We start from the raw sequence: 14,702 nt of genomic DNA, 5'->3' as shown, positions 1-14,702 counted from the left end.
ATGATGGATTTAGATTTGTTTCTAGTCCTAATTCTGCCACTTACTATTTTAGTGAGTTTGTGAAGATCTGTAGATCTCTCTGAACCTCTTTTTTCCCCAACTATATGATAGGATTACCATTTCTTATAAAATTGTTGTACGTGTAAATAAAGGATCATGTAATAGGTACACAGTAATTATCATTGTACCTTCTACTCCTTTTTAGGTAAGAATTGATCTTTCTTTGTTTCCCAGGTACCACTAGAGACTTCTTTCTCTGCTGTTAAATGACTTAATTCTTGGTCTTTGGTCCTTTGCTTTCTGATTTAGCCTTTCTTTAGTCAACACGTTGAAGCCTTCTATCGGTTGCTATCAATACCGTCTCCCAGTTGGATACACGCGTACACACACATAGAAGCACTTACACACGTACATGAGCACACACACTTTGAAAGGAAAGAAGTATGCATCTTCCAGTTGCGCATTCCAAGGGAACTCATGTGTAGGAAGAGCATATATTCTCTCTTTTACCTTCCAGCCAGCTTCTATTTCCTAATACTTGCTTTTAGGGAACTATATTTAGAGATAAGTAATATTTTTCTAATCATCAAATTTGATGATATTCCATATATAATACTCGAATCTTGCTTGTAAAATCTCTCCTTGAAATCTTTGAATTTTTAAAATGTGCTAGCCATTGAAATATTTTATTGGGGTTTACTTTTCTATGAGAGATTCAAAATTTCACATTTGTACTTTCAAAAGACAATGTTCTAGGTAGTATTTTCTAATGTATCGAACAGAAAACAAAACAGACAACACACGACAGACTATGCACACATAGAGAGCCACGTATTTCCCAATTGTAGCAATCCAAGAAAAAGTTTACTTTTTTTAATAATGTAACTGCTTGTTTGAAATCATTCAATTTGGCGTTATAAATTGTGAGATGTGTTCCTTAAGACCATACAAGTTAGATTATTTTCCTATTGTACAAACTCAGACAATTTATCTGGGTAAGCTGCCTTTTTAGAAACATTTGAACACCTTTTGAGATCATGTAGCTTAGGAGGAGAACTGAGAAAAAAAGTATGGGCTCACTGAGAAACCAATAAAACATCCAGATGAAGTTATTGATATTTCCACGTTAATTTATGTCTAAGTTCCAAACTGGAAATATAATCACTACCCTGGATGGTCTCTTTTGTCATCAGATTCCATAGTAATTAATCCAGATAACTGGTGCTAAATACACGCCTAAGTATGCCAATTCCTTCTTTTCTTACTGGCTTACTATCCCATTGAATGAAGTCTTATGAGACTGGAGTGGGAATAAGTTGATAAGGGATATTTCAACTTTCTAACAGTCTGCAGCTAAAATTATGTAAGCACTAATCAGCATCAGAAAATTTGGACTGACATTTGAAACTAAGAAGAAATGTAGATCTTGACCAAGAGGAAAGGTAACGAACCCAAGCCAACACTCCAAAGTGTCATCTTGGCTATTTGGAAACCAAAAGAAAGTGAGGAATCTTTCTTCTGGAACAGGCAATAAGGCATGAAAGCTTTGATTAGTGAACTCTTAGGCACAGAGATATTCATTTTTAAATGATTTCATTTCCAACTGAGAAAAGATACCGAGATTTTTATGAGACAGTTTGACTGATGCGAACAAATCCAGAATACCATCAATAAAGAAGTGTTGGTCTTTGAGTGGTTGTAATGGAAACATCAAATTGTACCTGCCTATTCTGTGACCCTTCATATTCTCTACTCTGAAAAATTAGTTCTTGTCTATAGTGGACGGATAGGTTCACAAACACACACTTATATTGAAGTTGCTAACACATTTGTCACTAACCAGAAAGGAAAAAAATCCCTAAATAACAATGGTCCCTTTCTTCATCTTACCTCTTATGGAAACCTTTTTCCAAAATGACAAGTAGCCCTCTCTCCACTTGTTCACCACGCCTCCTATGACAGACTTGACTCAGACACCTGACTACTGAGCATATTCGGTACAAACCCATCCTTAAGCCACTACTTTCAGCAAAACTACTCTGTTTTTCTTTTCTTTTTAAAGATATCTTTGTTATTTATTTTTAAAACAATCTATTCTCATTTTACATACCAATCCCAGTTTTCTCTCCTTCCCCTCCTCGCACTGCCTCTACTTTTCCCCACCTCATCCCCCATCTACTCCTCAGAGGGAGTCAACATAGTTTGGCATATCACTTTGAGGCAAGACCAAGGCCCTCCCCCTATATCTAGGCTGAACAAGATATCCCTCCAAAGAGAATGTGCTCCAAAAAGCCAGGTCAAGCACTAGGGATTAACCCTGTTCCCACTGTCAGTGACCCCACAAACTATTCCAGCCACACACTGTCACCCACATTCAGAGGGCCTAGTTTGGTCTTAGGCAGGTTCCCCTACTGTCAGTCCAGAGTCAGTGAGCTTCCACTAGCTCAGGTCAGCTGTTTCTATGGCTATCCCCATCATGGTCTTGACCCTTTTACTCATATTATCGCTCTTTCCTCTCTTCAAATGGACTTTGGGAGCTCAGCCTAGTGCCAGCTGTGGATCTCTGCATCTGCTTCCATCAGTTGCTGGATGAAGATTCTATGATGACAATTAAGGTAGTCATCAATCCGATTACAGGGAAAGGCCAGGTCAGGTATCCTTGCCAGTATTATGTAGGGTCTTAACTGGGATCATTCTTATAGATTCCTGGGAAGTTCCCTGGTGCCAGGTTTCTTTCTAGCCCCATAATGGCTCCTCAATCAAGATGTCTCTTTCCTTGATCTCTCTCTCTCTCTCTCTCTCTCTCTCTCTCTCTCTCTCTCTCTCTCTCTCTCTCTCTCTCTCTCTCTGTATCCTTCCCCCATCTCTGTCATCCCATTCCCTCATGTTCCCCTCTCTCTTTCACTTCTCTCCTCTCCCTTCCCTTCTGTCTTCTCTTCTCCCTCCCTCCCCTCATGCTCCCATTTTTTTCAGATCTTATCTATTTCCTCTTCCCATGAGGGTCCATGTATGTCTCTCTTAGGGTTCTCTTGTTACCTAGCTTCTCTGGGGTTGTGGACTATAGGCTGGTTATGCTTTGTTTTACATCTAATATCTACTTAAGAGTGAGTACATACTGTGTTTGTCTTTCTAGGTCTGAGTTACCTCATTCAGGATGTTTTTTTTCTAGTTCCATTCATTTGCATACCAGTATCAAGATGTCATTGTTTTTTACTGCTGAGTAGTACTCCATTTTGTAAATGTAGCACATTTTCTTTATCCATTCTTCGGATGAGGGACGTCTAGGTTGTTTCCAGGTTCTGACTATTACAAATAATGCTACTATGAATGCAGTTGAGCTAATGTCCTTGTAGTATGAGTGTACATCCTTTCAGTATATGCCCAAGAGTGATATTGTTGGGTCTTGAGGTAGATTGACTCCCAATTTTCTGAACAACTGTCATACTGACTTCCAAAGTGGCTGTAAAAGTTTGCACTCCTACCAGTAACGGAGGAGTGTTCTCCTTACTCTGCATCCTCTCCAGCATAAGCTATCATTGATGTTTTTGATCTTAGCCATTCTGACTGGTATAAGATGATATCTCAGAATCACAAAACTACTCTTTCATATTAGAAAGTTCCAGTTTGGCAGTTACATATATCTCAAAATGACCATACAGGAAAAAGGAATTTTCTGGATTTCTGCCCAAGACTCAACTTTCAACTTCAGGCTGTACAAAAAAGCTGAAGGAAGTTGCTGATCCACACACAGGAAAGAAGGACCAATGCTTGCCTCTCCCAGAAGAGATGATAGCCAGCCCCTCTCTTAAAAATATAGCAGGAAAAAACAAACTAGAGTCAGATGATACTTTTTTTCTCCGAAGTCAAGGTGATGCTGTTTCCAGTAGCCCACACAACTTGAACGTTTTGTAAGGCGGAAGTAGGCAAAATCTGACCAACAATACCTTCTTTCACTGTTTCCTGCTAAGTTAATAGAGGAAGTGGGTCTACCCTGGTCTTCTCACCTGAGTGCTTCCTCCACTCCCCCCTCCTCCCTCACAGGAAACTCTGGCCTCTAATCAGATCTTGTGTGAGACTTCCTCAGACACCTCAAATAGTCTACTAATGTAATAGATGAGACATTTAGCATTTGAAGATTTTGTTCTGTCTTCCCACAACCTCCATATTGAAAGTAGTTTCCTCCCTATTGGAGACACAGTATACGAGACCTGGAAAGCCAAAAATGAAAGTAAAAATGTCCTTTCTGCCTTGTTTGGGACTTGTCTTTCCTGCTCTGTCTCTTTTCAAGTCACCACCTACACACACACACACACACACACACACACACACACACACACCAGATACGCACACATACTCACACACACATACCACGGCACTCTTGCATGTATGCATACAGTCTTTCTCTTTCCCTTTACTTAACCATGTTCGGTGGGAGACAAAGCCAAGGAAGGGCTTTTTGGCAGGGGGCATTTCCTCCTCCTCTGGGCAAAATTCTCACCTGGCCAACAACTTCTGTAATATGGATTGAAAGGCTAATGTGGTTTATTTTTTAACTGCTCTCTATTTGGTTGAATACTATTTCTGCTAGAAAAAAATTTCTTTAATAAAATCATGAATACATCCATGGTATTTTTTTTCTTTACACCAGATTGACATAATTAATCCTGTTAACACTCAGCCTTCTTTTCTTCCTTTTCTCGCTTTTCTTTCCTAAAAGAAAGAAAGGGAAAAAGAAAACTCTCGTTTACTTTCCAGGTCGTACTGACCTGTTCAGCATGGACTGTTTCGCATTTGTTTTTAATGTGAGATTAAATGTAATTGTAAAAGCATGTATTCTCTAAATTCATGTACTAACTTTTTCCAGTGGAAAAGCCTGGTATGCAAAAGCATTTCCAGGCTCTACAATTTCTCATGAGCAGGTTTGGAGTAATGGCCCTGTGCTCCTCACTCAGGATGGCATTTGGACAGTGAACCCCTTTCTTCTGGCTCAGTAGTCAGAGAAGGGAGACTTGGAAATAGTTTCTGTGCTTTGGCAAGGATGTGCAGCATTGCATATCATTCTATTATTAATTATGTTTACTCCTCCACAAACTAAAAACCATTAGACTAAATAGTCTAACATAAACCTTGAAAGATAAAATTTGATATTCTTTCCCCTGGCTATTCCTCTGACCAAGAATTGCGACTGGGAGGAGAATGCTAGTCAGCAGGCAGGGGTGGAGACCAAGGTGCCTTCTTGCCCGAGAGGCTATTTGTCATACATTTATTAATCCCACTTGGTCACATTCCCCTGCTAAGCTCTTGCTTCATGCTTGCCAAGGACTGGTTTTGTTCTCTACCTGTTGTTCCTGTCCCAATTTTCCCAATCCAATGCCAGTCCCTGCCTCTGACCCTTCTTCCTAAAAGCATGCTGGTCAAGCTGGCAGGAGGTAAAGCACACCACCGTGTAAGCTAAGACGTCTGCTTCTGTCTTCTGTTCTGCCATAACTATGTGTTTTGGCATGACTTACCTTTGCCCTTTAGTCTCTCTATGAAGTAAGGTGAAGAAAAGCATAGACAACATATGAGTTCCCCAAATTCCTTTTTTTTTAAAAAAAGGAACATTTTATTCAAATAAAATCTGACATAGAAACTCAAATGTAGGTATAGACTAATTTGAAGGCAGGTGGGGCCACATACAAAAGTTCATTTTGCCTTTCCTTGAAAAAATTCATAAGTGTCCAAGGACTCTAGTGGTGTATTAGACTGATAGCTTGTGATCCTTTGAACTGTCATTCTCTTTCCTATTAGATTTTAGTCACAGTGGAAACTATAAATCTCATAGAATTTCTTAGAACATTTATCTATTTAGGATAAAGAGCATCAGGAACACAGGGCAATGTAGAGCTCAGTAAGAGTGAAAGCCATCATACATTGGCCAACCTAATTTACTCTGTACTGAACAATGCACATACGTGCTCTTTCGTAAAATCACAACCCAGTGAGTTAGATCTTGCTCTTATATAATGATTCTGAATGCTGTCAGTCTGCCCTTCAATCTTTCACCCCAAATGAAAACTGATACTCCTCACAATTTGCCACTGTAAGCAGCTTTTCAAAGTGGTTCTTGCCAGAGATCCATTCTTGCGAAAAGTCATAGCCTCTGTTCATTGGCATATATTTTCATGGGATTCAGAAAGGCCTCACTAAGATTACTGCATTTCTTCCTAAAAGCAGTCATATAGAAAAATCAAATTGGATTTTCACTACATAGATTCACAAACTAAAGTATAGCAGAAAATAAAAGATTTGTTTATGACCACACATACCATAAGATTCAATATTACCACCAAGCAAATAATAAGCCCTTTATTATAACATTTTAAAATTTCAGTGTCTTTTTTTTCTTCTTCTTCCTGGAGCTCAGGGCATATTTCATCATATGTGCATCTTTTCAGACATAGAATTCAGGTATAAAATCTCTTCTACCAGCAGATGCCACCATGGTGTCTATATTCCTTCAAACAACGTTCCAATTCAGTTACTAATATTATCTGCAGTTTGTATATGAGTTAACTGAAGTACAGAGAGACTGAATCTTACCCTGAGTCTCACAGGAATAGACTCATGATTACTAATGAGACAGTCTGAATCCAGAGTCTGTAGAAGGAGCAGCGAGCGCAGCTGCGTTCTCAGAGCAGCAGGCTGCATTCTCGCCTGGATCCCCGGCTAGCTTACCCGAAATAATTACACGGAAGCTGTATTCTTTTAAACACTCCCTGGCCCATTATATCTAGCCTCTTATTGGCTAGCTCTTACATATTTATTCAATCCATTTCTAATAATCTGTGTAGCACCACGAGGTCGTGGCTTACTAGGAAAGATTCAGCATGTCTGACCTGGCAGCTTCATGACAGTTAGCTCTCTGACTCTGCTTCTTTCTCCCACAATTCTGTTCTGTCTACTCCACCCATCTAAGCTGCTGTCCTATCAAAAGCCAAGGCAGTTTCTTTATTAACCAATGAAAGTAACACATAGACAGATGACCCTCCTACATCAGTGCTAGGTTCATCTCAGTCAGCAGTTGGGCAAAGTAATTTTTTGAGGGTGTTCACAGTGACTGTTCAGGAGGGTGTGGTCTATCAAACCATATTTGTCTGGAAGTATTCCACAGTTTCTCATCTTTTGTGAAAACAAAAGAAAAACCTCTTTTCCAAAGCACCATATCCTTAGACTCAAATTTTGGAATCCAGATACCTTTAGAACATATATGCTGGTTTAGCTTAGCAGCCCATACAATGAAAGGTCTCTCTCTATTTAGTTCCTTCATAGCCAAAAAATTTAAAGATAACACAATATAGATAATCCAGACTCTCTGTGAATTTTTCATTTTTATGTGGCTTATTTTTCTTTACTCCTTTTAAAATTGTTCCAAGGAGAGCGCCTGTTTGTTCTTCCTGGTTACTTGGCTAGCTTAGCTTCGAAGTAACCACACAGAAATTGTAAAAATTAAATTACTGTTTGGCCCATTTGCTCTAGTCATTCATATATATATATATATATATATATATATATATATATATACATACATACATACATAGAATGAAGAAAGATTCCCTAGAGGTGGGGAGAGCTGCCTTGGCTCATACTCTAGGATTACTCTGGCCTTCTAACCCTAAAGCCATGTAGTAAGATCCACTGACTCTAATTTTAGTAGATGGAAAGATGACTGTTATGATTTATACTTAAAACCCAACCCTCTATAGGCTGAAATTCATATGAAGCATTCTGTTAATTCAGAATAGCATTTATTTACTCCCACCCACTACCTTCCACCCTTCTGAGGTTCCGGAAACATCTTAGAAGAGGGGGCGGAGAAATAAAAGAGCTGGAGGACAGGTAAGGGTGCTGTGAATACCATCTTCTGGACGTGAGCTGCCTATTGCCTCCATGCATGCACAAAAGTTGTAGTTAACAATATAAGACCTGCATAAGAAAAGTTCAGTTAAAACTTACAGCATGGGAGATGGAAGGGCACTGAGATCCTAACCCTAGCTGAGGAGCTATGGGCACTTAATGGCTGCTGTGAGCGGGAGAGTTATGTTTCTTTGGGAGGGGGCACCTCACTTTCACAGCCAGTTACAGAGAAACTTATTTTTGTTCAAATGGTGATGGTCTTAATGGAAAGAAGTCAGTATTTTATATTTTATAAAGCTTGCCTAATGCAACCAAGCCCCCTAACTGAACTGAGACTTTAATATCATTTGCTCAGTTCTTTCACAACAGCAACTACAGTACTACTTGACTGCATAATGGAACAAAGATGCAAATATTTGTGGAACTAAAAATCTTGGAGGCCATGCTAGAAATTAGTCTCTCAGAGAAGATAATTCTTCAATATTCCAAATTCCATGATTAAGTATAGGGAAGAGAGGCATCCTTAACCTTGGGCACAGTAATTCAAAGTTTCAAAGACTTTACAAACATCACCCAAAAGGTTGCTGAGGCTAGAAAAGTTACAGATTAGCTCATGTAGGTCTCCTTAGGAGCACACCATGAAACTTGTTTTGAAAATGCTTTCTTTGGTGCTTTGGAGGTAGTTTCCACAAAAATCTACTGTCCCAGGGCTGATATACCAGGATCCAGGCTTGCCAGGCTTCTGGACAGTAGATGGGAGGAGCAAGGCCAGACCTTGCGAGGATCCTTTATGCTACTACTCTAACCTAAGTCTAAAAACAGTGATGAGACATAAAGCAGTTCATGTATTATTAGAACTATCCACTTTTGCTGCTCCCTTTCTCTGTTTTCCCCTCAGTTTAAGTAGACCTCTGCTTTGACATAATGGGTAGTTTGCGTGTATCTTATAGAAACAGTTATCTTTGACTCTGGGGCTCAGGTGCGGGGGGATAGGAGGAGCATGGGGGCGGCCTTCATGGAAGAAAACAAGGCCTTGGGCATTGTGTAACAGCTGAGACTAGCAAGCTTTGTTGTCTAGGATTCGAAGTCGTCTAGCAACATGCTGGCCTCTGCTGCAGAGGGAGAGCAGAGGACCCCCCCACACAGAATGAATGGCATCCTATTTCAATTATGCTTAATGCAGCAACCCTCTTCATGCAGCTAGCTCAGAGCACCTGATGCAGCTTAAGCCACTATGGTCACACGGACAGTACATTACCAGGGTCCTGGAGGCAAATGGGGATGCGGACTCTCTTCTTCAAGCAGATGCTGTATAGGTCTGGATGGCAATATGAAAGTGCCAGCCAAGTTCTGATTGGCACAATTCAAACAAACGGGAATAATTTCATTTGATGGATCTTCCCCACAGTCTCTATGCATATTGATTTTGCTTAAATTAATCTGTTTAAGTCCACAAGCCATCACCTCAGTGATTTGAGTCACTGTACAGAATAGTGGTGACAGACTAAATCTTACTGATAGTAACAGCACCAATTACTCTCTTTGTCCCTGTACCTTCTGAATAAAATCCAGTGGATTCTTCTATGTGTCATTCATTTTTGGATTCTTTCCTTCTTTATCAATACCTTTAGTATAATATGGCAAATAGTATAGTATGGCTGCCCCCAGAGAGCGGGCCATATTCATAGCACTAGTCAACAGGACTCTCTGAGACAATGGAAATGCTCTGTATCTGTGCCTTTCTGTTTAGCAGTAACTGGCTACATGTGGTTTTTAAACACTGGCAATATGTCCAGTGAAAATAAAGCATTAAATTTTTTTTATTTATCTTCATTATTTTAAATAGTCACACAGAACTAGTGGCTACTATATAAAATAGTGTAAGCCTAGATCTCAGAGAGGTGCATACTAAAATAGAGCAGGAATAATCTAATGAAAGAGAAGCAATGAGCCATAAGGGATTTGAAATTAAGAATAAGATGCCTGGTTCCAATCCTACCTCTGCCACTAGACTGCTTCACCCTCATTAGATTCAACATCCCCGTCTTTGACTTGAAACTTTGGACTGATACAAGAATTCTCAAAGTGACAGCTAAGGGTTGAATTCAGCTTAGAATACATGTATATCATGAGAGATTTTAACATGATACATGAATGTGTTTCAGGGATAGGAAGTTAGACATTTTATCCCAGTTTTCCAGGCAGAATGCAACCATTCTTGTACATATATGCCTATACACTGTATTATTTCCTGGATACATTCTGAATATATTCAATCCATTCTGAATATAACTGAATCTGTGAACACTGGAAAGATGATTTCTAAGGACTCTTCCTTAAGGCAAGCCATGAATTTTTTTAATCACTACAGTACCTCAGATATGTTTCCATTTAGGAAGGTAACTGAGTATTTTCAGAACTTCCTGTTTCTCCATTTCTAGATGTAGTACTAGCTACTAAAGTCCATTGTCAGGAGTAAAAATTATAGTCAAGGAAGATAAAATTTTAGGGATCCAGACTCTTTGGAGAAGCCACATGATAAAGTATAGAGAATGTGAGTTTTCTAGACAAAGCGGGTTCAGATCATTTAAGTTATCTTTCTCTAAGTCCATGACTAGAAAATACCAGCTAGAAGGGTGGGGTCTATCTGGGAACTGTACCGGGGCACTCTGGAGGCATCATCAGTTTGTAGTGCCATGTACAAGAAGAAGACTCAGTGTAAGAAATGGATTCATCAAATGACAAAACATTGTGAAGGTTAGGACTCTTGCTCTGGGAATAGATTTAGCTAGGTTCATGCCAAACTCCCAACCTTATACCTTTATGTGGGAGGTAGAAATTGTTAAGGAAGTATGTATCTCCTTATTACTGGCTGTGCCCAAATCCTATAGAAACAATTCTTGGAAAGGTTATCTTGCATTCAAAGTTGAGATTCCAGGCGTCCTTATTTGTCCCTCTTTTCTTCTCAATGCTTCTCTTATGAACACCATTTTCTCCTCTCTGGCCTAAGTGTTGATAAAAATATGCAAGCTATTATTACTTCGTCTCTTTTTTTCTCTCTTTCTTTCTTTCTCTCTCTCTTTCTTTCTTTCTTTGTTATTGTTAAAGGATTAGATAAAAATACACTTTATGGTCTACTCCCAGTGCATCTGCTTGTGATGGACCTCAGAGTTATGACCTTTTTAATTATTTATACTTATCAATATAAGTACTAGGGAAAATAGAACAAAATAATCATTGGATTGCTAGAGGACCTTTAAAGTGAGTGTGTATGTGTCTGTGTGTTTTTGTGTGTGTGTGTGCACGCACATGTGCGTGCAGGCATGTGCATGTAAAAATGTTCACGTGTATGTGCATATGTGTATGGATATGTCGGGAAAATTGTTCTTAAACTGCATTTGGAATTACTGTGATTGTTTTAAAGAATGTTATATCTTGCATCCTAATAGCTGCCTGCTAGTATGATTTCCATTTTTTAATAGATGGGTAATACAGTCATAATAATAATGTCATGGACATTACATTATTTATTTAATACTATCACAGGCTCTAACCTTTCACCCTCTATTTCTTGCCCCTGCTAAAGAAGAAAATCTGTATGTGTTATGGTATATGATCAACTATGAATATCATTTAGAAAGCATCTGAGCCACTTTATAATGTGTGGTAGGAAGCAGCACACCAGAAAAATCCTGCTCATTGTTTTCAAGATGGGATGATTTGGTAGTCTGAAGATACAAAGGATTTTCAAATTGTTCCTAAATTTCATTCTCACCTGATATGTGAATTCTCAACTGCTGAAAATCTAGTCTCTGAATTTCTACAATGCCATGAATGTGTGTTCCTCAGAGAACCCTAAGTACCAATATATGTTTGTGAACTAAATCCGGTAGCAATGCCCTGCACTTCTAGCTCCTGGGAAGCTGAGAGAGAAGAATCACAAATCCAAGGCCTGCCCAGCTTGCAGAGTAAATTCAAAGCAATCCTGATTAGCTTTGTTAAATGCTATTCTCAAAGTAAAAAAGATGACTTAGGATATTGGGTAATTGATGAGTATACATTAAGCATGGACTATGTTCAATTCTCAGTGATGAAAAGAATGAACAGAGGAAAAGGACCTGGTTTCCAAACTGGTATATTTTTGTTACCCATTTAGAACCCACAGTTAAGTTCAGATCTTCATTTAACAGGTGTTTTGGTCACTTTTTCTAACATAGATACATTTGTATAACTCTTGTTTACAATGTTCAGAATTGACCTATAATCTATAAGCCAGAACTTCTTAATATCAAATATAGACACATTTATATTGTTGTTTTGATTACAGCATTCATTATTTGCTTATTACCTGTAGGACAAACCCTGTACTTCTTTAATATAATACAATACACATCATCCACTAAAAACAGGCCACAGTTTGTTTATAACACTGTAGATAGCCTGTCTTTTTATATATGCAATATAAACTATAGGCACACTGATTTTTAGTTTCTCTCATTTCTTTATGCCCTTTCTACCCATTTCTGCCTGGTAAAATTCTTATCAGTATTTAAGCTCCAGGTACCTTTGAGGTAAAGTATTTCCTAACCTCACCATGCAAAAAAGATTTTTTTCCCTCTTTATGATGCCTCTGTTAGAGTTTTTACTATCTTGGTGCTTTCTAGACTTCTTTGTGGGTGTTTATTTCTTTTCTACAAGACTGGAGCAGGGCCGATGCTCTTTATGTTACCTAAAAACTATTATTTGTCAATGAAGTGTGGAGAATAGATAAATAAAGAAATCAACCAGAAATGTTTTTTTAATAAATGAATCAACTGAATGTCTCAGGTATAAATACTGACGTCTGCTGCACTCTGGCAGAGCTGATTTAAGGATATTTTTAGGAGAAAACAATGTATGATACTTTGGGGCTTAGCAGGGATGTAAGATAACACATTCATTCAACTGTTCTTGAGTAATCACTTGTCTGTAAGAAACTTAGACTCTACGACCAGAGAGAAAGATTTTGTTTTTGCTCAATCACTTTCCCTAACAAGGTAACTATAGTGTGTATTTTTGGTCACTGATAATGAATTCAAATTTCTTTTACTCCTCAATAGCTCGTAAGCTGAAAAAACTTGGAAATCTAAAACTACAGGAGGAAGGAGAAAACTCCAATGCTGGTAGCCCCACTGAGGACCCATCCCAGAAGATGACAGTATCACACATTGAAGGCTATGAATGTCAACCTATCTTTCTTAATGTCCTGGAAGCTATTGAACCAGGAGTGGTATGTGCTGGACATGACAACAACCAACCTGATTCCTTTGCTGCCTTGTTATCTAGCCTCAACGAGCTGGGTGAGAGACAGCTTGTGCATGTGGTCAAGTGGGCCAAGGCCTTGCCTGGTAAGGAAAAGGAAAATGAGGATGTGGGATAAGGGTTATCATATTTATAGAATGGTTCTTTGGGCAAGATACTCGTTAACTCAGACAGGACTCAACGCCACACTGTAGATAAATGGTTGTCATAGAAAAGGTCTCACCATAACATTGAAGAAGTTGAGACTGAGAAAGCAAGAGAAAAGATACTATACCCATGTCCTATATGACTTCACTGATACACAATAATCATACTTTGTCATTTAACCCCAAATCAAATATTTTATAGCTATAGCTACATAAACCTTAAGATATTCTTCTATGCATAAACATGTAAGTTCATTCCAGAGGTAGTTTTAAGTCTCAGTTATCCCACAGGAATTTTTATATGGTATGGTAGAAAGAAATCTTGGGTTCTTTTCTTATCTCTGCTCAAAACTCATTTGTGATCCTTTACCCTTCTGGCTCTGTTTTTTTATTTGTACATATCAAGAGCATTCCGGACTAACCTGATTGTAAAATTCAGTGGGAGAGGAACTTTGGTGGGTCCCCTGGTGCGTGAGGAATGTGGGCAAGAAACAGAATATGCCATGCAAAGAGAGCTGGGGAGTATGGAGTTTTCTTTAGGAAGAGGGTATGGGGGAGAAAAGGAGAAATACAGAGACAGAGAGAGGGAAGGGAGAGGAGAGGAGAGAGAAGAGGGTGAGAGAAACAGAGAGCTGTCTCTTCAGAAGAGAGAGAGAGAAAAGGGAGGACAGCAGAGAGGAGCTTGCCTGAGGGGGAAGAGATAGATTGGGAGTGGGCAGAGCTTATATCTTAAAAGTCCAGGCTATTGTCTGGGTTCATCCTGCCAGGTGACAGGGAAGGCCAACATAATCCTAATACTGTTAGCTTTTAAACTTCGCTTCAAGGAACCCTTAGTGTTTTTTACAGTACTTTAGAAATCATAATGGGAAGAAAAGTTAGGTCAAGGTGAAAGAATTACCAAGTGATTATCTTCCTCCTCTAAGATACCTTCAGTAAGAAATGGGAACTCACTTCCTTACTAGAGCATTTGTTATTTCAACCCACCTTATTTTTTAACTATAATCGATTAGGGAAGCTTTAGATGGCTTCTAACTATGGACTCACAAACATTCATTTAGTAAACAAATTGCTTCTTTCTTAAAAAGCATTTTGCACAGATACAAGTGATCCACTCCATTCATTTAAGCCAGAATTTCTGCCCGATCTTCACTACCTCCACATCTCATCTCTCTCAATACTACTCCCAACTAAGCCATAAGCTTCTAGTCACTGGCACACTGTCATGTGGCTGTTGGGAATTCATTTTGACAGGCAACGAAGCATATGCTCTTTAAAGATTCTCGCAATCCTGAGATGACATGATTCAAGGATTCTTTTGAAATTGCAACAACCAAGTCTCTTCCTCTGAAGTCAAAGATT

General features: G+C 38.9%; 1 protein-coding gene across 1 annotated transcript in view; it reads left to right on the top strand.

Moving 5' to 3' along the window:
- Ar (androgen receptor) overlaps nt 1-14,702 on the top strand; it is a 169,654-nt gene that overhangs the window by 138,346 nt on the left and 16,606 nt on the right. The window contains exon 4 of the mRNA XM_048417727.3: nt 12,996-13,283. Coding sequence (XP_048273684.3) covers nt 12,996-13,283 — 288 coding nt within the window. The remainder of the gene's footprint in view (nt 1-12,995; nt 13,284-14,702) is intronic.

This window comes from Myodes glareolus, chromosome X, assembly GCF_982192425.1.
Source record: "Myodes glareolus chromosome X, mMyoGla1.1, whole genome shotgun sequence".
Lineage (NCBI taxonomy): Eukaryota > Metazoa > Chordata > Mammalia > Rodentia > Cricetidae > Myodes > Myodes glareolus.
Note: the sequence above shows the minus strand (reverse complement) of the source record. Positions and strands in the feature narration are given on the sequence as shown.